General features: G+C 45.3%; 1 protein-coding gene and 1 long non-coding RNA gene across 11 annotated transcripts in view; one reads left to right on the top strand and one right to left on the bottom strand.

Moving 5' to 3' along the window:
* Positions 1-22,833, bottom strand: part of RIPOR2 (RHO family interacting cell polarization regulator 2) — a 212,199-nt gene that overhangs the window by 10,795 nt on the left and 178,571 nt on the right. For 5 of the 10 annotated variants that reach the window (XM_086370007.1, XM_086370008.1, XM_086370009.1 and 2 more), the window contains 8 exons: positions 19,061-19,104; positions 17,736-17,861; positions 17,287-17,435; positions 15,339-15,468; positions 10,687-11,370; positions 6,936-7,117; positions 4,566-4,734; positions 316-451 (listed from right to left, as the gene is read on the bottom strand). In XM_086370007.1, coding sequence (XP_086226133.1) covers positions 316-451; positions 4,566-4,734; positions 6,936-7,117; positions 10,687-11,370; positions 15,339-15,468; positions 17,287-17,435; positions 17,736-17,861; positions 19,061-19,104 — 1,620 coding nt within the window. Of the gene's footprint in view, positions 1-315; positions 452-4,565; positions 4,735-6,935; positions 7,118-7,202; positions 8,237-10,686; positions 11,371-15,338; positions 15,469-17,286; positions 17,436-17,735; positions 17,862-19,060; positions 19,105-22,833 lie in introns of those variants that run through there. The other 5 variants (XM_086370013.1, XM_086370014.1, XM_086370015.1 and 2 more) reach the window with 1 other exon arrangement.
* On the top strand, positions 17,819-18,501 carry LOC147347592 (uncharacterized). Its single transcript, XR_015152327.1, has 2 exons — positions 17,819-17,942; positions 18,163-18,501. It is a non-coding gene; the product is annotated as an uncharacterized LOC147347592 (long non-coding RNA).

Below are 22,833 nucleotides of genomic sequence, written 5' to 3'. Positions count from 1 at the left end.
CCTGTCCCCAGGGGGAGCCACACCAGCAGAGGAGGAGGGGTTCTGCCTATACACTAGAGTCTGCCTCCTGGAGGTGGAGGCCCCCTAGAAAAAGCTAGGCATCTGCTGCTTTGACTCCAAAAGCTGAAGCATGATGTTAATTATGACCACACTCATGTGGCAACCTTCCTATACTCTACAGCCCAAGAGTGCTTCTCTGCCATCCTAACAAAGCCATGAATAGATGCAGGTGGGGACTGGGGTGAGGTAGGGTGGGTGGAAGGCTCGTGGTGCTACTGTTTGTAAGAACCTGGTGGTGTCACTGCAGGGGCTCACCTTCAATGACAGAACTGATGTTTCCAATGTTCTCATCGCTGACAGCCGAGAGCTTCTCCATCACCTGGATTTGTCTGGAAAGCTTCTCTAAGAGGTTGCTGGCCACAAATGGGGTTTTGCTTGAAAGAACAATTTGCTGATAAAACAAACAAAACCACTGGGTCAATTATTATTGTCAGTAGAGCTCAGCCTCATCCTTCTGAATGAAGAGGGGATGTTAAACTCATACACCTTTCTGTTCCAGTATAGTCTTCCTTATTCCAGGCCGGTTACAACATCTGATGAAATCAGACATGTTTTTGTTGCTTTCAACTTTTCTCATGCCTGGGCAAATTCTAGAGTTTTCTCAGTAGTAGGGCTGCAAGGTTATTATAAAGTTGCCTTTCTGTACGTACTGTCAATCCATAAAACCTCTTTGAAACTTGAAGAGCATATTTGGTTGCCATTGGTGTGGAAGCAGAAAAAAGGTTTGTTTTACAAGTGCAGTTATTTTTCATGGCCTGGATTCATATCATTGTTTTCAAGCTGAAAATTAAGAGCATGTTGTATAATAATCATAATTACAACAAAAGTTTATCTCATTAATGAGTGCTTCCTACGTACCAGGCATTGGTCTGGGCCTTATACATGAATTAGCTCATGTTATTTTGCACAACAACCCAGCTAAGGCTACCCAGAAGTGGGTACTTTTGATTTTCCAGTTAACTGATGAGGAAACTGAGGTAGAGAGAGGTTAAGCAACCTGTCCAAGAACACATTAATGGCAAGTGATTTCATTTGTGTGCAGGTCATGAGAAGAAAGAGAGACCTGAGAGGAGAAAGGACAGAAATCAGTCACTGTCTGAAGGTTCTAGTCCTTTCTATGTCTCTGTCCCCTTCACTTGGCAGGCATGGCTGCAGGATGCAGACCTGTACCATCATCCTGTATGGTCTCAATCATTTGGGCTCTAAAGCAAAATGAATTTTTCAAATTCAGAAGTCAAGCCATTATATACAAATGTCTTTCATGTAAAAAAAAATTGAGTAGAAAAGAACTGCTCTTTTTAAACATAATTATAGCTACTATAATTCTTATGGAGGACTTCCCTGCTGGCTCAGATGGTTAAAGTGTCTGTCTACCATGCGGGAGACCCGGGGTTGATCCCTGGGTTGGGAAGATACCTTGGAGAAGGAAATGGCAATCCACTCCAGTACTATTGCCTGGAAAATCCCATGGACAGAGGAGCCTGGTAGGCTATAGTCCATGGGGTTGCAAAGAGTCAGACACGACTGAGTGACTTCACATTAATTCTTATGGAATACCCATTTTTATCTCTGCAATTATATACCAAGTGAATAAGCAAGCTTACTGATTCAGGTTGTTGTCGTTCAGTTGCTCAGCCATGTCCGACTCTGCAACCCCATGGACTGCAGCACACCAGGCTTCCCTGGCTTTCACCATCTCCCAGAGCTTGCTCAAACGCATGTCCTTTGAATCAGTGATGCCATCCAAGCATCTTGTGAATTAGAAATCAGGTTTCTACCTTGATTTCTACTTTATTCTACATCTCCTTTATTCTACACCTTTATGTCTATCTCTTTTGTTTTTCTTTTCTCTTTTTAAAGATCTAATTGGCTTTATTAAACGATTCATGAGTTGGGCAGTGTCCCATGTACCAGGTAGTAACGGTCCGGGTGGGACCACTCCCTCTTGTTTTTTCTAGTATTGCTGTTCCCCACAGAAGAGTTGAATTTGTTACAGCCATGGCCTTACTGTAGAGAGAAACACTGCACTGACTCTTGCACGCCAATTAGTCTTTGAGCGAACACATACATCCCTTCATGGAACAGAATTCTCCCATGTCTCACGAAGTAATGGCTTTACATCTGAAAGGTGAATAGGGAGTTTGCTCAGCAGAGTCTCGGGCTCACCAAGGACAAAGGGCTGTGAACACCATCTCATTCCAATGCTTGGTGAACAGAGAATAGCTGTAAGTCAACAACAATCCTTGTTCATTTTGGTCAGAAAAAATGTGCACCGTCTGCCAGACTGGCTGTCAGTACCTGGCTTGTAAATTAAACACTCAACAAAAGAGATCCACTGGGGTACTGGCCAACCTAGTGCAAGAGTCATAACGGCCTACCAGCTTCCCACAGCATGTGAGTGTCTGAGGCGGCTTTGAGGCTCTCTATTCATGGAGAAGCAGATTCTTCTACATCTCATCATGAGTGTGTTATTGAAAAAGCAATGTTAACCCATTCCCAGCCTCCCTGGGTCCTTCCTCCCCACCCTGCATCAGGCTTCCAATTGAACACATGCTCTTAAAAGCATGATTTCTCCTCTTTTTGTGCTCTTCCTGCCTGGCCCAGCCCCTTACAACCATTATACATTTGCTTTCACTTTCTGTTTCTGATTCCCACACACTGAGGCAAGGTGAGAGAAGAACAAGATTGGGAAAAGACCAACCACTGGGAGAGGAGGAAGCATTCATGCAGGTGCTTGGGGGAAAGTGCTTTGTTCGACAGCTGAAACCCTTGTTGCAACAAAAGAATGTCAAAATAGTTATTCCACTGCAGACGGTGACTGCAGCCATGAAATTAAAAGACACTTGTTCCTTGGAAGAAAAGCTATGATAAACCTAGACAGCATATTAAACAGCAGAGACATTACTTTGCCGACAAATGTCCATCTAGTCAAAGCTATGGTTTTTCCAGTAGTGGTGTACGGATATGAGAGAGGGATCATGAAAAAGGCTGAGCACCAAAGAACTGATGCTTTTGAATTGTGGTGGTGGAGAGGACCCTTCAGAGTCCCTTGGACTGCAAGGAGATTGAACCAGTCAGTCCTAAAGGAAATGAACCCTGAATATTCACTGGAAGAACTAATGCTGAAGCCGAAGCTCTAACACTTTGGCCACCTGATGCGAACAGCCGACTCACTGGAAAAGACCCTGATGCTGGGAAAGACTGAGGGCAAGAAAAGAAGGGGGTGACAGAGGATGAGATGGTTAGATGGCATCACTGATTCAATGGACATGAGTTTGAGCAAACTCTAGGAGAAAGTGAAGTATGGGGAAGCCTGGCATGCTCCATGGGGTAGCAAAGAGTTGGACATGACTGAGTGAACAGCAACAACTGTGCAAAATCTTAAGTGGTAAACCAGCCTGATATGAGAAGAAAAATGAGCCCCAGAGTGTCCCAGAACGAAAATGAACTGGTGAGGATAATGCCTGTAAAATAGTCTTTCTCATTGCTGTTGCTGCTACTGCTGCTAAGTCGCTTCAGTCGTGTCCGACTCTGTGCGACCCCATAGACGTCAGCCCACCAGGCTCCCCCATCCCTGGGATTCTCCAGGCAAGAACACTGGAGTGGGTTGCCATTTCCTTCTCCATTGCATGAAAGTGAAAAGTGAAAGTGAAGTTGCTCAGTCGTGTCTGACCCTTAGCGAACCCATGGACTGCAGCCTACCAGGCTCCTCTGTCCATGGGGTTCTCCAGGCAAGAGTACTGGAGTGGGTTGCCATTGCTAATTAGTACTTATTCACAATCTGGGAAACTGTGATTATGTTCTGTAGCATTTTGCCTTTAGCTGTCCAAGTGATGGAAAACTAACTAATGTGTTGGGTTTATGTTAACATAAGTTCAGTAATACTGGCTTTCAAAGTCCATTCGTAGATGGCAGAATGCATATTCCTGTTTTTAAAAAATCATAGGACTTCCCTGGTGGTTCAGTGGTTAATACTCCTCGCTTCCACTGCAGGGGGCATGAGTTCCATCCCCGGTCAGGGAACTAAGATCCCATATGCTGTGAAGTGTGACCAAATAATTAAAATTAAAAAATCACATTACTCTCACCTATTATCAAATAATTTGAAAGTGAGAGCCCACTACATGTCACTTACTACCTGTTAAGGTCTGAAGATCTAGACTTTTTTTTTAATTTCTAAAAATTTATTTTATTTTTTTGGCCATGCTATGTGGCATGTGGGATCTTAGTTCCACGTCCAGGATGGAATTCACACCCTCTGCAGTGGAAGTGTATAGTCTTAACCAGGACACCCAGGGTTGAAGGAAGATGGCCATGCAATTTAGTTTTTGAGTTCAAATCAAAGCAGATGAGATAGGGCACGTTCAGGGAGGTTTGGCCGTAGATGATTATTCTCACATTCCTGAATTCTCCTTTTCCTGGGAAAACTGAAAAAAAAGGAAGCACACATTCTTGGTGCATCAACAACCTGGGCTCTAAAAACCTGGGTCAGTCGCCAGTCCTACCTGGACGAGCTGGGTGCAGTACTGGAGGTGCCTGATGATGGTGAGGTCCAGGCTTTCATTCCCCGTGGTCAGCGGGAGAGGGCTTCCTGCCACACTAGTCCCAACTCCCGTGTCCTCAGTCAGGGCTTCGCTGAGATGCCCCCTGGCTTCTGGGTGAACCGATCTGTAACTGTTGAAGCAGGAAGGGGAGCGAAACGTTAGCTGTTTCTTTCTGCACGGAGACCACAGGTCAAAACTCAACATGGCTTGTGTCAGGCCCCCACAGCACCCACTGAAAAGTCTTGCATTTCCTACCTCAAAAAATCGAGATACCCTTCAAATACTACTTTATCACTAAGCCTGGTCACCAATTTGCCTAATATTAAAAAGATCCTACAAATAGATTGCTTCCAGAGTTCTCTGTTTGCTTCTCAAGCACAATGAACTATTCATACAGTCGTCTCACCAAGAAGTCTTCTGAAGTGTGACCTCATTTGGGGGCATATTTGTGCTCTGTTGATGGGGTGATTTGCCAAATTTCTGGGATAAAACTGTCCTCTGTATTTGTGGTTTCCCAAGAGCAATACCATTAAAATAATCAGTCAAGGCTTTTTCCTGGCCTTGAATCAACTGCCACTTGAAGAAAAAGAGAAAGCAAAGCCACTGGGAAGAAAACATGATGTTCGCAAAAAGGGGCATTTGCATCACTTTGTTCTGCCTTGCAAGCTTTGTGTAAACACTGCTGAAATAGCTAAAGTTGTATCATGATGGGCACTTACATTTAAAGATAAGTGTGTTGCATTTATTATCTAATTTTATTCTTAAAATCAATCTGTGCAGTGGGGAGAGAGGGAGAGAAGAGTCTCATTTCACCCACGGAAGGAATGGCCAGCAGAGAATGTTAACCTCAGCATCCTAGTTCACACAGCTAGGTGATTTTGGGGTTCTAGTTTCATGGGCCCTAGTCTCCATAATTTAAAAAGATCATGCACCAGAGTTTAAAAGCATTGAATGCTTTACTCTGATTCACACTGGGTTTCCAAGAGGAAAACATTCAGCTTGTAGTCAATCCGCATTTAAAACACAGACACACACACACACACACACATTTACCCTAAACATCTGATAACACACAGTAAGACTGATCAAATTAGACATCTTTAATAGGAATGTTCTGTAGAATTTACGAAGGCTATGATATTTTTGTTCTTAAAATTCTTATATTAAGAAAAACCTTGATCTATTATGTAATAGCTTCAGCTAACAAGTATACAAGAAGAGGTTTGATTTAAGAAGCATTTCACAAATGCAATTAAGTTAGAAAATCTCAGTGTAGAGTGCAGAAAGATAACTTAAACATGACATTCATTTCATAAATCCTCTTTGTTATACTCCCAGTTTGCTCAAGGGATAAATTCTATTTCTCCCTTTTTCTTTTCCTGGTTTCATTTGGGCAGAAGAAACCCTCCAGGAATAACACAACTTCAAAATATTAACACCACTCAGAGAGGTTTGTGAAGGTTGAACAGTCATAGCTTGTTGTAATTTGAAAACCTGTGCATATAACATGTCAAAAGAAAATATGGATGGAAATCCACCTTTTCCTTTGGGAAAATGTTTTTGCATTTTTTTTTTTTTCCAGCAAATTGATGGAGCTATGTTCACTGTGCTTACAGAATGGACCCCAGGCTCTAGCTCTAAGCATGTGGTTTGGTACAACAAAGCCCAGGAAGAAAGTGATAATATTTCATCTTTATCCTCCCTTCCTACTGCCCTGATTCATCTCCATCCTAGAGAAGGCCACATTCTCCACCCAGAGGCCTGTAGATCCACTGGCAGATATCAGTTATTAGTCATCCCTTTCTACATTCTAAGGAAAATATGTGCAGTGGGTTTTAAGCCTGGCTTTAAAACAGGCACTGATGAGCTTAATCAACTGCAAAGATCCAATAGCCAAAAGGAATAGACAGATAAGGGATTGGAAAAGCAAGGTCTAACAAAATGAAGAAATTAGGAATAAGATGCAAATCAAGGAGAACCAGGTCAAGACTGACCATCCAGTAAGATGGTCAGTCTCCAGAAACATAGTATGTGGAGTTAATTTGAAATTCATTACACTGGGCTCAAGCTGTACACACTGAAACCTACAAGATGGATATGTACACATCCATACTTAATAAGTGTGCACATAGTTGTACAAAAATTTCCCTTTCATTTATAAAAAAGAAAATTTCATTTTATATAGGACAGTGAAAAGGATCTGTAAACCAATTCAGATAGAGAGTTTTATCTTCCTGAAGATGTGTATCAGGTCCTATCTGGTAGCAATAAAGAACTGCTGTACCAGCAATAACAGTACAAATAGAAGCAGATGCTGACTTCAAGACTTACCTATTTTTCTCAGTCTCAGTGTCTGAAAATACTGAGTCAGCACCTCCTCCAACATTACAAACCTCATCACCATCCTCCTCCTCGTCAAAATCAGAGGTGTTCAGGAAATCAAAGCTTTCTAAAGCACTTTCAACAGTAAGACTTAAACTGGAAGACCTGCTTCGGCTTACTGCTGGCTTGCACTGCAAAGGCAGAAGGTACCAAGGAGAATATCAACATATTCGGAAGGAGAAACACAACCAAGACACCCAATGGGAGATGCGACACTTTCTTTTTTTTCAAGCTTTTATTTTTATTTTTTTGTTGGCATTAAAAAAATTCATTTAAAAATCTTCTTCTAAAAAAGTACAACCGTGGATAAAGTGACACAGTATTTGGGGTTTGTTCCAAAACAATCCAGAGGGAAGGAAGCAAGTAGAGGAAGACAAGTTTGGCCACGAATTGAGCATTGTGGAAGTGTGCTGATGGCCACATTGGGATCCATTATTTGATTCTTTCTATTCCTGTTTGAAATATTTATAATCAAAAGTTTTAAAAATATTACAATCAGAAAGTCTTGGGAAACAGAATGGCTATTCTCTCTCTTAATAGTGCTCAACCCCAAATAAAATTCAACTGGCAGCCAAATCTAAAGGGTCAATGCTAACTACTAACCAATCTCTTAACTCCAAGTGGCAACGTAGTCCGTGCCCTGAGACAGGGCGAGCTAACTAGGGGACCTGTCCTAAAGGATTCACAAAACAAATCCCAGAAACAGAAAATTACTCAGATTCACTAATGCACACTCTCTAAGTAGATTTAAATACTAATTTTACATTCACAGCATGTAATTTTCCTTTGAGCATCGAGGAGAAAATAAACGGCACGAGCATGACAAGGAGTAGCCATGCTTCCTTTACAACTTTGTCTTGAAGGAACAACTTCCATCTCTTCCCTGTCTGGGCCCTGGAATTATGTGAGCAAATCCATTCTATGGCCTGGAGAATTCTGTATTTCTGGACATTAAACAGAAACATTACAAACAGGGTAATGCCCATTGCCTTGGGCACAGAGATGGGGAGAAGTTCTTCCAAATAGTCAAAAGGATGTTGGGAGGGATCGAACAGGACAAATCCTGCAAGTAAAAGGAGCTAAATGTCCTCCATCCAGTTAGGTGGCACTCCCTGCTGACTTCGTTACACGGGGTCGGAAGGGCCTGGCAGGAGTCTGAGTCTTTTAAATCAGTTGTTTCATTCGCCCTCAGTGATCTCCGTCCAAGAGGCAGCACCATTTAGTTTCTGATCCTCAAGGTGTTTAGCATCCTAGGAGTGTGAAGGAGGAAAAAAAGAGAATGCTTTGCCAGCAGATGCTTTTATCCTGGCTGGAGACAAAGCCACTTGCCCCAGACCTTGACTCTAATGCCATTTTCCATCTCAGAGAGAGAGGAGGAGCCATTCCCAACTCAGCCCACTTCCAGGGTCTTCTTTCCTAAGCTAGATCGCAGAACCTGATGGTGCACAGTATGGATGTGTTTAAATACGATCAAAAGAAAGAAAGGGGGGAAGTTAAGAATTTTAGGACAGTTTTGGAACAAGATTTTGGAATAAAAATCTTGAAAGAAACTGACAGCCACCAGGTTTTTAGAAGACTAATGGATGACTTGCTCAGTGCTTCCTGGTGGACTGAGCACCCTAGAGGCCTGGAAATGGGGGCTGCCGTCACCTCTAGCTTTCTTTGGGGCATTTATTTTAGGTGGATTGTGTCTTGGCTCTTCACATTTAACACCCTTCTGCCCACTAAGCAAAGCTGGTCAACTGTGCAGATAAGAACTTGTTGAAGGGATCAGAGAAGTTTTCACTGGGATATTAGACAAACAGCCTCCATCCAAGAGTCCTGAGCTGATGCTCTGGAGTCACGTTTCATGGGAAGCAGATTCAGAGTGCCCTTCCCTGCTGCTAAGAGGCTATACCTACAGCAGAATCAATCTGTCATGAGCAACAGAGGACGTGGAGAGTCAGAGCCTGAATTCTCCTCTGCCCTGGGCAGACATGCCCTCCAGAGCCAGGTCAGCATGACCGCAACTGTCAGAATAGCCTTGGGAAGGTAGTTCCAGATGCCATGGGGAAGGCCACATTTTCAAACCGTCATATCGAGGGATGCAACAGACTTCTGTGGGCTGACTCTCCGCTTGCCCCTGGCACTGTATTTTCAAGCTAATCTTATAGAACAGGTCCCCAAAGAACTGCTCTTTCAAGAGAAAGGATCCAAGTTCTCTTCTTTATGGCACTAGACGTCAGCGTGGCAAAGCAAAGAATATAAGAGCTGGCAGTGGGTTTTAGGACAGAAGTTCCAGTTCTGTCCTCTTGTGCCATGTTTTTAAAAATTTAATCTGTATTAAATTTCATGTACCAAGTGGAGGCAGATACATTCTGGGGTAGCAATAATGACCTCATTATGAGGCTCTCCTGACCAAGAGGAAATCACCTTTCTGAATCCTCTCTTCCCATGTCTATCCTGAGTGGTCTAATTGGGAACGAGAGAGGAAGATACCGATAGTGGAGTCAGGGTCCTCTGGCTTCTAGATTATTTGTGAGTGATTAATCTGGGATTCTATTTCACTGATTTGGGCCAACTGCTGAGAAGGGAATCCTCTAGGAGGTAGTGCCCGGGGCAGGGAGAGATGCCCGTGGTCCTCACATCCTGGCTGCCCAACTCTGTCTTCAACCAGGGAAGGGCCTTCCTGCTTCCTGGAAATTCCAAGAGGGACCCTCTCCAGTACTATCTCAATGAGATATGATGCTCAAAAGGGCACCATTCATTTCACATTTGGGATCTGAATGATGAACTCTGGGGCTGAGGGAGTCTAGATATTCTCTGCCGCTGCTGCTGCTGCTGCTAAGTCGCTTCAGTCGTGTCTGACTCTGTGCAACCCCATATACGGCAGCCCACCAGGCTCCCCTGTCCCTAGGATTCTCTAGGCAAGAACATTGGAGTGGGTTGCCATTTCCTTCTCCAATGCATGAAAGTGAAAAGTGAAAGGGAAGTCGCTCAGTCGGGTCCGACCCTCAGCGACCCCATGGACTGCAGCCTACCAGGCTCCTCCGTCCATGGGATTTTCCAGGCAAGAGTACTGGAGTGGGGTGCCATTGCCTTCTCCGAGATATTCTCTAGAGCTGTTAATTTAACTCCCAGTCATTCTCCTAAAGTTGATCCGTTGTCAGGAAAATAAAAATTAATATATGCTACTAGTATTAAATGGCAACCCACTCCAGTATTCTTGCCTGGGAAATCCCACAGACAGAGGAGCCTGAGGAGTTACAGTCCATGGGGTTGCAAAAACTGTCAAATATGACTTAGCACCTAAACAACAACTAGTATTAAAAAATAAATGCCATTTGGTGGTGGTTTAGAGGCTTCCCTGGTAGTTCAGTCGGTAAAGAATCCGCCTGCGATGCAGGAGACCCAGGTTCGATCCCTGGGTCAGGAAGATCCCCTGAAGAAGGAAATGGCAACCCACTCCAGTTTTCTTGCCTAGAGAATCCCATGGACAGAGGAGCCTGGTACTCTACAGCCCTTGGGGTTACAAAGAGTCAGACACGACTCAGCAACTAAACAACAACTAGTATTAAAAAATCAATGTCATTTACATATTGATTATCTACTGATCCTGTGATAGGGAAGGATAAAAAAAAAAGATAGGCTATTTTAAATAGAATGTTGGCTTAAGAGATTGTCTCGGAAACTAATCCAATTTCCCTGAAAAGGTACTTACTTTTAGAATATCATCCAGGTGCATGACTTCTTGGTTCAGATCCTGAAACTCTTTATACTGCTCTTTGTGTGGTTCTAATGCAAGGAAAAGCCCATTAAAGGCGTCCTCTAGGCTTCCATCCAGGAAAGACCTACAGCCTTCCGACTCTGCACTGACCGAGCCCTCCGAGAGCAGCCTCTCCGTGGCCGCCGGCACCTCTGCCGAGGTGAGCCTCTTGACCAGCTGCTTCGTGATGTTTCCTTCAAAAGTGTCCAGCTCCACGGGCTTGAGTTCAGAGGGCTCTTGCAGAAGGGCCTCTTGCAAAAGGGCCTCTGCAACTCCCTTCTGCAGGAACAGGCGCTCCGGCCTGGCACCGGTGGCCACTGGGCAGCCCTCGGGCTTCCCCAGCCCCTGGGTCTCTCCCTCGGGGTGGGGCCGGGGCTCTGAGCCTTCTCTCGAGGAGCTGCTGCAAGAGGCCGAGCTGGAGTCCTTTAAGCCCTCGTTCTGGGAGGACTGACTGCCTGGGGGCAGCTCTGTGGAGGTGATGGTGATTTCTGGATTTGCAGCGCACACGCCAGGGAGAGAGTCGGCTGGGCCGGGGGCAAGGGTGCAGTCCCCGTTGGGCAGGTCGCTGAAGCTGAGGGACAGTGGCATTTTCTCCTCGGCTGCCTTCCCGTTTTCAAAAATGTCATCAGGTAGATTTGACTGTAGATAAAAGGCAAATTATTATGATTTTGGAAACAAGGGATGTGTTTGGCCTTGTTCATTTCCAGACAAAATGTAAGACAATTAAAATAAGACCTTTCACGATATTAACATTGTATTTGTTGAGAGTGTGTGTGTGTGTGTGTGTATCTGCAAGCATGGCAAAACAAAACAAGCCTTTAAAAACTCTATTTCCATTGTTGAATCTATGTAAAAGTTCACTGTACTGGTCTCAGGTTTGACATTTTTGAAACGAAAAAGTTGGAGGCAGGGCAACGGTGCTTGTTTCCTAAATCCCAGGATCTCACAATATCTGGCAGCCATAGTTAAGAACGCCACCGGTTCTTTTTTTTTTTTTTGGCACTGATCTTAAAGGGCTTTCCAGCATTCATGCTATTTCATTCAAAAGATGTGATGCTTTGTTCTGCTTCATTTCTCATAAATTATTTTTTGAAAATCTCTACCCACAAATCCCAAGCCCTGGAAAATGTTTTATTAATTCAGTAACCATGCCACAAATAATTCAAGGCCAGAAATATGTTTGCAGAGCTTCTATAAAAAGAAAAAGACTGATGAACTAAATAACTGTGTCCCAGCGCTGCAAACCCCAGAGCTCCCAGGGTGTCTGGAAGCCCCGGGTGCTCTGCCGGACAGCCCCAGCTCTGTGATCCGTGAAGCAGAACTCAGAAGACAGAGGTCAGAAATACCCAGGTAACCAAGATAACTCATTTATGCAGGCATTAACAATCTCCAAGTCATCTTTCCTGACACTGTGGTCTGCATGGTGTTGAAGTGCCAAACACTGTTCAGTGGGGAAAGTTTTCTAGTTATTTGAGATCGACTCCTTCAAAATGAATACTTTCTTTTGGATTCCAGATTTGATTGTTTAAATAAATACAAGTACCTAGTTTAATTCATATAAAACAGTGAGGGACTTTCCTGGTGGTGCAGTGGTTAGGACTTTGTGCTTCCACAGCAAGAGGCACAGGTTTGATCCCCAGTCGGGGAACTACGGTCCCACATGCCATGTGGCGCTGACAAAAAATTTAAAAATTTAAAAACAACAACAATTGATCACGACAGTGCTGGGAATACACCCAGGAAACAAAAATATTGCAGCAAGTGAAGTGGGGAACAGATAGAAAGCGGCTCCCTGTTCTCCTCCAGCAGCATCCCTGGTCCAAACACCTGCAGTTTCAACCCAAACTCTCCACTCTCGTCTGGGTGGAACCTCAGGATGTGTCACTGGGACCCTCAAGTGACCTCTGCAGGCTCACTTTCTTTGTGTCTAAAACGGAGAATGTTTTCCTGGATTAGTGATTACTGAAAAGTGCTCCTCAGAGTCTGGGGGGCGGGGCGGGATGGGGAGGGGGTGGAGGGAGCTGCAGGGACCGTTGGGGGGCTGCCGCTGCTCCCCCTATTACCGCCAGCTCCTTCATTTCAGTTTCCTTCCTCTTCTATCTGTACCCCCCTCTCATCCCCCGCAAACAGGCTTTATGCCTCTAGGGAGATATGAAAGAGGAAGCTTCTGGGGAGAGATGGCAGAAGGCTGAGTCCTGCTCCCGGCACTTCCTCCATAGGGTCCCCTGGGCATCTCACAGAACCCCTGGTCCTCTGAGCTGTCCGGCCCAGCCTCAACTCGCCTTCAGAACACACACTGCCAGCAGCTCTGAGGGAGGCAGAGGCCCTGGCTTAGTAAGGAGTCGGGGGGCCTGGGTGATCTCGATTCTTATTTAAACTCCAAACTCCACTTCAGCCATTTCTCTGCAGCCTCACATTCCCAAGCCCATATTTGCTTGGACTTCAGCAGCAAAGGTCGAGTTAGACTGAGCTGCCTGCCGAAGGGGCTGTACCAGCTGCCAAGGGGCCGAGCCTACAAACAGGCACATGAGGGCTGGCATGTTGTAACTGACGGGTGATGTGGGCGCTGGAGCAAGGGGGCGGCTGCAGCCTGGGAGAGAGACAACCTGGAACTCAGCCCTAGAAGACAGAGAAGAAAGGAAGGAGGGGGAGGAAGTGTGTTCTAGAAGGAACAACAGTCTGCGGGAGATCCTGAGAGGGAGGGTGCATGGGGAGGCGGGGCGTTGGGCAGAGAATGAAGCCTGGAGAGATGGGAGGTGGGCCTGGAGAGCCGGGCCAGAAGGGAACTGGCTGCTCTGAGGAGTCTGTGTTCATCAAGTTCAAAAGGCTATAGGAAGCCATCACATTATTTTTTCTAATCTTGCTCTTGTTTAAATGATGTGACTAAAATCACTGCCAACTCCCCAGCCCTCTGACTTGCACTGTATGAGCATGAATATACACTTGGGGTTGGTAGTTACTCTATCAGCTGGTGTCTGCTTTAAATTTTATTGGAGTTTAGCCTCATCCATTTTACCTGTGTGTTTTTTTTGAATTCATTGAATAAGAGGTTATTATTATTATTATTATTATTATTAACCAGAAGACTTTTAACCCTTTCCTCTCTGGACATTCAAAGATTACTTTATATGTCTGTAAAGGGCAGAACATTCCATGGATGTATGTACATATGTGTATGTATATTCTCCTGCAACATAAAGGGCAACACATATCATGTAGGCAACTTATTACATCTTTGAAAATTAGAGTCTCTTTTACTATGACTGTATAAAACGCACCAAGGCTAAGAACCTCTTTCAATAAAAGAGCTCTAGGAAAACTGGTTTAAATCTTTCTGACTTCCTCAAATGCCAGTTTTTGAAGGCTACAACTGTAAAGATTGATATTAGTGATACATTAGCTTAACTTGTGAACGAGAACCTTCTTTGACTTCATGTGTAACTGTGTTTTTTAAAATGACAATCTTGTTACCATGGATATCTTTGCCACAGTGGAGAAAATTCACAGCACAAAAGTAGAGATCATGGGAAGGGAAGGACAGATGGCCTTTCTCACAAAGGTGCATGCAAGCCCAAACTTCCCACCCTGGGGTCAGGAGACCTGTAACCGTTAGCCAGTGAGCATGAGAGCGAAGATAAAACAAGAGGCATGCCAAAGCATACATGCCACCAGCCCCCAAAGGCAAGCACGTCACACCCCAGCGGGCCACCCACACTCACATAAAACTCTAGCACGGCCTTGGGTCTCAGCCTGAGGGAGGGCAGGTCACTGAAAGAGCGGCTGCGGTGCAGCTTGGCAAAGAAAGAGTCTTGCAAGGCACTCAAGACAGACAGCCTTGGCTTGTCTGGTGAAGGATGCAACCATCTCTTCAGAAGTCAAAGCAAGATGGGGAGTTAGTGGAAAGTAGCAGGTTACTATGTTTCTGTCAGCTCTTAAGCAAGCGTTTCTGATTAAAACAAGGGGCCCTTATTTACATCTACGTCTTTAAGAGGCTGATCTCAGAGAATGGATGGAAAAGCTGACATGCGTTGATCAAAGTAACAGGTAAGTGGGGGTGGGGAGCAGAGCAGGGACAGAGCGGGTTGACCACCTGGGTGCCGGTGGCCACAGGCATCTAGGCATGTGCTTCCCTTAGTCACCCCTGGCTTAGGGTGAACTTGAAGATGACATCACAGTCGGCCCTCCCCTCTGTATCCGAGGGTTATGCATCCATGGAAAAGAAATTCCCGAAAGTTCCAAAAAGAAAAACTTCAATTTGCCAATTTGCTGGCAACTATTTACATAGCATTTACACTGTATTCACAACTATTTATGTGTCATTTGCATTACATTAAGTATCACAGGTAATCTAGAGATGATCTAGCGTATACGGGAGGATGTGAAGGTTATGTGCAAACACTGCCATTTCATATCAAGGACTGATTGGAGCATCCTCAGATTTTGCTATCAAAGGGGAGTTCCCAGAATGAACCCCCGAGGATACAGAGGGATGACTGCATTAGGAATTATAGAGACTCCCTAACACTGTACGTTAAGCATTTCAGAGGCTGGCTCCAAGCACTGCCTCATGTTCATCATCTGTCTTCCAGAAAGCACACAGGACTTACGAAGAAGGAGTGATCTTTGAAGGTGGGCGTTTCCGGGGTACCCTGGCTGTACATGGACATTCTTCTCTGGAGGGCGGCCACCTTGTTCCCAGCGCCTGAGGATGGGGTCATGTCCTCCACGTCAAACGGACTGCAAAACAACAGGACCCCATGAACATGCTTGTTAAAATCACCCATCATCACCGGACCTCAGGCCAAGGAAGCACCTCATTATACTAATGTAAACTCAGCCAGTGGGAACTGGGCTTGTTGCTTGTTCAGTCACTAAGTCATGTCTGACTCTGTGACCCCTTGGACTGTAGCCGGCGAGGCTCCTCTGTCCAGGCAAGAATACTGAAGTAGGCTGCCTTTCCCTTCTCCAGGAATTATCCCAACCCAGGGATAGAACCCGTGTCTCCTGTGTTGGCAGGCAGATTCTTTACCACTGAGCCACCAGGGAAGCTGGAGAGCTGGGCTGGTTTTGGCCAAATTGGTCTGTTACCAAAAAAACCATGATTTAAAAAAAGTGGAGCAGAAAAAGAAGTCTAGACTCACCCAAGGGACCACAGATTACCATCACAGCTTTAAGCAAAATTTATGTGCACACCTGGATACCAGTTAAATCTGCTTCTTCATTCATATTAGAGACATAAACATAAAGAATCTGCCTGTGATGCAGGAGCCACAGGAGATGTGGGTTTGATCTCTAGGTCAGGAAGATCCCCTGGAGGAGGGCACGTCAACCCACTCCAGTATTCCTGCCTGGAGAATCCCAGGGATAGAGGAGCCTGGAAGGTTACAGTCCACAGAGTCCCAAAGAGTTGGACACGAATGAAGTGACTTAGCATAACACAAGATGTTGAAGAAGTCTGTAAAAATTCCTGGAGTTTTGCAAGGACAGATGCTTTAATGATACAGGAGAGTACTAGATTATTGTTTGGTTCTGAGGAAAACACTCCTGTTCGTTTCAGTTCACCCAGCGCCTGCTGCGTGGCTGAGAGGACAACAGTCTGTTCACAATGGTGCCATTAGTCATCCCGCCATGGGCTCATCCAGCAGGAGCCTGCATTTGAGATGTCAGTCGTTACCAATGACGAGGAGAGACAGGCTAGGCAAATCATGTGGACACTGTTTCAGTGACAAGGTTACACGTCTTTGCTGCTTCCGTGTCTGACCCTCTGTATCGTAAAGGGGCCCGGACGTTAATATTCGACAGGCCCTCATTACTTGGTAACAGGGGTGTAAGATCAACTATTGTGAGCAGCCAGTGTTTCATAACTTAGCAAGACCTTTCCCATGGGATGACTTCAGAAAACCACTTTTTATCTGGAGGATAATTGCTTTACAATGTTGTGTTGGTTTCAGCCATACAACAACATGTATCAGCCATAAGTATACATATGGCCCCTCTCTCGAGCCTCCCTGCCACCCCCCAACCCCTCTTAGCAGAAAACCACTTTTAAGTTCCTTACTTTGACAAAAGATTTCTCTTGCCCTTTGGAAATATTCTATTTCAGCATTTAGAGTGTGGAGAGACCAAGGATATCCAAAGCTTTCCAAAGTACTGTATGATGTCTGAGATAAAGAGGGTTAAGCAATTAAGACACCACATCAAGCCTCAGGATCTTTCTGCAGACATACTGTCTCATACTGAACCGTTTCTTTCCTTCACATCAGTTGACTTGAGAGATACATTTCTTTATATACGTTCAAGGATTGAGAAGGAGGGATGGAGGCAGGATAAAATGTTTAAAAACAGAAAGTCAAAGAGGAGAGTAGTGATGTGATATTAACATGTGTGAACACAGAGCAACCTGTTAAAGAGATTCCTGGGCCCTGGGGTGGGGCCTGAGAGTCAGCGTTCAGGCCAAGCTCCTTGGTGATTCTGATGGTCCACGCGCCACCCTGGGAACAGCACGAGCCTGTGACACATATTTTTATTGCGATGATATAAAAAAGGGCAACTTACTACCAGGTGATTTCCAGGTTGAGTTTGATGGTGCCAAGGTCATTGATGTCCACAGCCACCACCTGAGGTCGGGCTGCAAACAGCTCTTTGGTCTCACAGGTCACGCTGCCGACCAGGAGGTGAGTCGCCAGCCCTTTGAGTTCTGTGACCTGGTGAGAGAGGGAAGGGAGAAAGGCCTTACAGGACAGCACTGGACGAAGGCACCCCTCTCCTTTGTTTTTCTTGGCCGGCGCAGGCATTTCAGAATCATATCTGAAGCTGGGGGTGGGTGTTTCCCAAGCCTGTCTCACATTTACACTGCCCGCTCTGACACGAGGGTGGGTCCGGGGATGTGCTTGTAGCACAGACAGCGGTCTGGGGGGTGGAGGGGCAGCGGGCAGAGGTCTCGGGGACAGACCATTCAGCTGCGGCAGCAGCAAAGACGACACGCAGCAGTGCTGATCCCGTACCTTGATGGAAATGAACCCGACTATCAGCGGCAGGAACACCATTTCTTCTCCGTCCCAGCTCTGTTTGCCGTTGACTTCTATCCTGCCTTTCAGTTTCCACCTCTGTCGGCCATACTTCATGAAAATCTGGGGAGAAGACGCCAAAGGGTCCTCAGGTTCCACTGCCCTCACCCTCCTCCCCTCCAAACATCAGGATGGGAAAGGCAGGTAAAAACTGCTCCTCCCCTCTCCAGCATCCTCACGCCCTGTCCTGACTGTCCCTTCTTCCAAATTCTCGGGGTGGGAGTGGGTGGAGCAGAGGAACCGTGGGGAAAGACTTTCAAAAGGGAGTAAGTTCTGCTTCTCTAGGACCGGGTGCGGAGGGCTTAAAGGTTATTGTATCAAGCCCTTCAGCTCACTCAGGTCAACAAGCTCTTTCTCTCCTTAGTTCTGCTTCAGTAGAACAACGACTGGATTAATTCTGCACACTCCCCAGCCCCTTCAGAGAGACAAGGAGCCAACAGCTAAAATCTACTCAGCGGCCAGAAGCAAGAAATAAGACATCCTCCTTCTGGGAAAGGGAGATGGAGCTGGACAAGGATTTTGAAACCTGACACACTCTGGGGAGAGGGTGTGCAGACTCCCCTTGGTCAGACAGCTTTACTGGTTAGAGGAAGATACATTCCCCCAACCTCCCACCAAGATGAACGATTAGAGAAGGTTCTGGAGGTGACGGTTAGATGAAATAATTATGGAGGTTCCCTTTTGAAAAGGAAAAAGATAAAAAGCGTTTTTTACTTTATGGAGTATACTTTTTATAAAGAAAGATCTAGATTTCACTATTCTTCACTCCTGATACTTACAAGAAGTCATAATCCTGGATTAGATCTTAGGTCAGGAAAAAAGCTGCTATCGAGTACAATATTGGGACATGGAAAAACATGACTGTAGATCTCATATCTAACGACACGAGCTAAGGGATCAATGCTAAGTCTGCTCATGTCAAGAACTGGACAACATTTATATGAGAGAATGTCTTCCTATATTCAGGAAAATAATTTACGGGTGAAGGGTCATGATATCTGTGCATTGATCTACAATGGTTCAGACAAATAACAACAGCAATATTAATCATAATAAAGCAAATGTGGCATAATATTAAAAATCAGTGTCTAGATGACCCATATATGAGAGGTCTTATACTAATCTCTAAACTTTCTTATGGGCCCAAATTTATTTTTCAAAATTAAAAAAAAAATACAAATAAAAAGACAATTAAAGAGGCAAAATAATGACAACTGACTCTTGTCTCTCAAGTCCAACACCCAGTCTGACACCATACTTACTTCATATTGATCTCCAGGACAGAGACGAGCAAAGCCAGCAAGACCTGTAAGCAAGCAGTTTGGATCAGAGACACAGAGTCAATTTCTCTTCTTTACAAACCTTCACTGGCACATTTATAAAACTCAAAGTGTCAGGCCTTTGTGAAAACTCATGTAATATCTTCTGGGGACCCTCTGTGGGCACAGCTATTGTTGGGAATTCAATCTATCTCAGTGAGAGAGGACATTCCTTGCTGGGATGATGGGAGAGGTGCTCGCCAGGCAGATAAGGCTGTCTCTTCTATGAAGAGCCGCGTTAAGTCGTGAGACTGTGAGATAGATGAATGTGCTTTCCACCAGTTCCATGGGTGATATCAGGGTTGAGATAGATAGAGAAGGTCCATGGAGGCCTCAAAAAGCACCTGCTGTTACCACTCTCTGTCAGTAGATGGCAGCAACTTATCATTTCCTCACACCTCTCCATCCACAGAATCACTCCATTGAGGACCCGTTTCTACTAACCAGTAGAACATTAACAAGCCTCTTAAAAAGATTTACTGAAATAAGAGCAGAATTAAAGAAGCCAATTTTCACTAATAGTTTTCTGGAGGATTAGTCTTTTATTTTTAGTGCTTCTGAAGCAAAGCACAATCAACTTGTTTTTATAAATCCAAATTGGCTGGATATGCCGACTTCAATAAAATCCTAAGCACTCTCTAAAAACCTCTACAGACTATTCAGAATTCATCAACTGCCTGTTTACTTACCTGTGCAATTACAGTGGAGGCCTGGTTAAAAAACAAAACAAAACAAAACAAAACAAAAACCTAAACAACTGATCTGATATCCTTGCTGGATAAAGGACAGTAAAGGTGAAAATCCTTTGAAGGTTTTTTTTTTTCTCCTTTTCAAAATCACCAGAAATTTTGTATTGGAAGAACTTATCCAAATGGGAGAAAGCTACTTGGTACAGATGTTTTTGAGCTTCTCAGCTCATGTTATTAAAGCAAAATTTTTTTGGAATTGCTTGTAGTTGCATCACACTGATACTGTGATTATCACCACATTGTGGCACGTGGCAGTAGGTAGGTAAAAACAGGCCTGGGATTATGCTATGCTCCTTCAAGTCCTATCTGCTTATGTAAGCCATTACGGTACTGACGGTACTGACGGTACTGATGGCATAACTGAAACAGCTGCATTTACTGCCTAGCAAGAATCCTTTCAACCTGGCCAGGTTCCTTTCAGACTCTGGTCTGAGGCCTGTTTGGACTTTCAGCTGGGGAAAGCTTCGTGTTCCTCAGTGGTTTGGGGACGAACGTGGCACTGTCTACAGAGCTTTCACGATGACCACTCCAAAACCCACCACAGGGGTCAGCACCAGGGAAGGACATGGGAGGTGGGGGGCTGAGGGGCCTTTTATTTCCATGGTGCGTCTTCCTGCCTCTTGCGGATGCTTTACTGTAAACTCGACTGACTGATGAAACAGTTCTCCCACAACCTCCTTCAGAAGCCCCAGATACTACAGTGAGCAGTTGCCCATCCTGCTTTTCCTTTGCTCAAGGGCCATTCTGCCAGAAGAACGCATCCCTTTTTTTTCTAGTTCTACAAGGATCTACAAGGATCTTCTTTTCCAAAGATAAAAAGGATCACACATGTTGGCTGGCAGCACGTACACAGAGAAAAGGCTGGTTGGAAATCCATGACAATTTTAACAAAATTTAGCACTGGGGGGGAGCCGTTCTGAAGCTAAGGAAGTCACACTTTCTACTCCAAGGAAAACAGCCAAATAGCTGAATAGCTGGGAGCTCCCATTACAGGCCTGACGGATTTATGCTGAGACATAAATAATGCAGATTTACTGGCTCCCTTATAGATGTCCCCTCTCCTGGGCTGGGCCTGCCCTGAAAGCTGCAAGGGCCAGGACAGACTTTTTGACATACACACTGCTTGGAACTTAATTTGAAGTAGGTAATAACTGGGAGAAGAAGTTGATTTCGGTAAAGGACCAGATCTTTTCATGTGCACATTGGCGGATGGCTCTGCACCCTCCTCTTTAGCCTGGTACTGGACCAAGGATCCCCACAACTCTCCTCCCAAGGTCCTCTCCTGCTTGCTCAGTTGCTCAGCCATATCCCCAACTCTGTGTGACTCTATGGACCGTCACCCGCCAGACTCCTCTGTCTATAGGATTCTCCAGGCAAGAATACTGAAGTGGGTTGCCATACCCTCCTCCAGGGAAATCTTCCTGACTGAGGAATCAAACCTGAGTCTCTCATGCCTCCCGGCATCGGAAGGCAGGTTCTTTACCACTAGTGCCACCTGGGAAGCCCAAGGTCCTCTCATTCTAACCAAAAGTTACGTCCGGGAAGCCTTTCTCTTCCCTGCTTCTGTCCCCCTTCTCACCCCTCCCCCCAGCCTTCTAAGCAATTGGCCATATTATTGGTTAGGCAGGTTGTTTATTCCACTGAATTAGACTGGACTGGCTCATGCATCCATTTTCTCCAGTAGACTGTGTGGAGGTCAAGGCCAGGGACCGTTTACCAGGATGCAGCTGGCCAACAGCAGGAGCTCAGCGAGCATTTGATCAATTGCTTTTACCACCAGCACCTACCCCACCCCCGCCAAAAGCCCCACAGGATGATTTTGTTATTGTGTGTTGGGGTGGGGTGAAAAGGGAAGTGGGGAAGGGTGTGGCAGGAAGAAGTTGAGTTAGCAGGTCTGAGAATGTTATGAAATATTCTCAGTTTATGTCACTATGTATGTTGGGAGCGGTAATTTTTTCTTACTAGAATTAATAACAGATAAAGTAGCTAAATGCAAAGATGCAAGATTTCTTGGCAGCGCAAGTGACTGGCTTCCTTTTATCAAGAGAAAAAGGAAGATTTTCATGGGGATATTGCCCTTGAAAGGCTTCATAGAAATAGTTCACGTTTTCATGTTAGATTAGGAAAGCGGAAGTGAGCTTGCAGGTTTGACTGATCCCTGAACCCAGATAGAAGCCAGGGAAGCTCATTGGGTAGGTGGAGAGAACAAAGTCAAGGATAGCGATGGAAGAGCAGGAGCCAGCAGAAAGTTCAGTCCGTCCATCACGATAACTCGTCATAACGCAGATTTGTTCTTCAGCTGGGCAGCCAGTTCCCCAGTGGATGGCAGGGTCCCCACAGCGTCCTCACTTGACCACCAGGCCTGAGGTCCAGATCTGGTGGGTGGGATCCCCTTTCTCCCACACCTCTCCTGGGATGCCTGTGTGCTGGGTGGAGGATGACCATCCCATAGAGAAAAGAACATTCTTTGAGCAATCTTTTATCCTATCTGCTCAACTTTGTTAGAACGTCCCACCTCCAGGGCTTCCCTGATGGTTCAGTGGTTAAGACTTTGCGCTTCTGTTCCAGGGAGCGTGAGTTTGATCCCTAGCTGGGGAACTAAGATCCCACATGCCAACCCAGGAGTGCACTGCAGCAAAAAAAAAAAAAAAAAGTACTGTGTGACTCTGGGGACAAGTCACTTAACCCTGTTCCCCATGGCAGAAATGGGGAAATTACCATCCCACCATCAAATTGGTGCATTTGATAACAGTGTCAGAAACAGGGGATATATGGTACTGCCTGTGTTAACAGTGAGAAGATGGGTGTGACAGGAATTTCTCTCAGCTGTGAGACCCTAGATTGTGCTAGCCTGCGTGGCTAGTGTCTCGAGAGTTGGGGGAAGGAGAGAGAAGTGTTCTCTGTGAAACGCTGACCCAGGACAGTGGTTTTCCAGAAGCAGGCTGCTGATAGAATCATCCTGAAGAT

The sequence above is a fragment of the Bos grunniens genome, chromosome 23 (assembly GCF_055505025.1).
Source record: "Bos grunniens cultivar Pamir isolate PY7600 chromosome 23, Bosgru_T2T1.0, whole genome shotgun sequence".
Taxonomy (NCBI): domain Eukaryota; kingdom Metazoa; phylum Chordata; class Mammalia; order Artiodactyla; family Bovidae; genus Bos; species Bos grunniens.
This window is presented reverse-complemented; position numbering and strand designations above follow the sequence as displayed.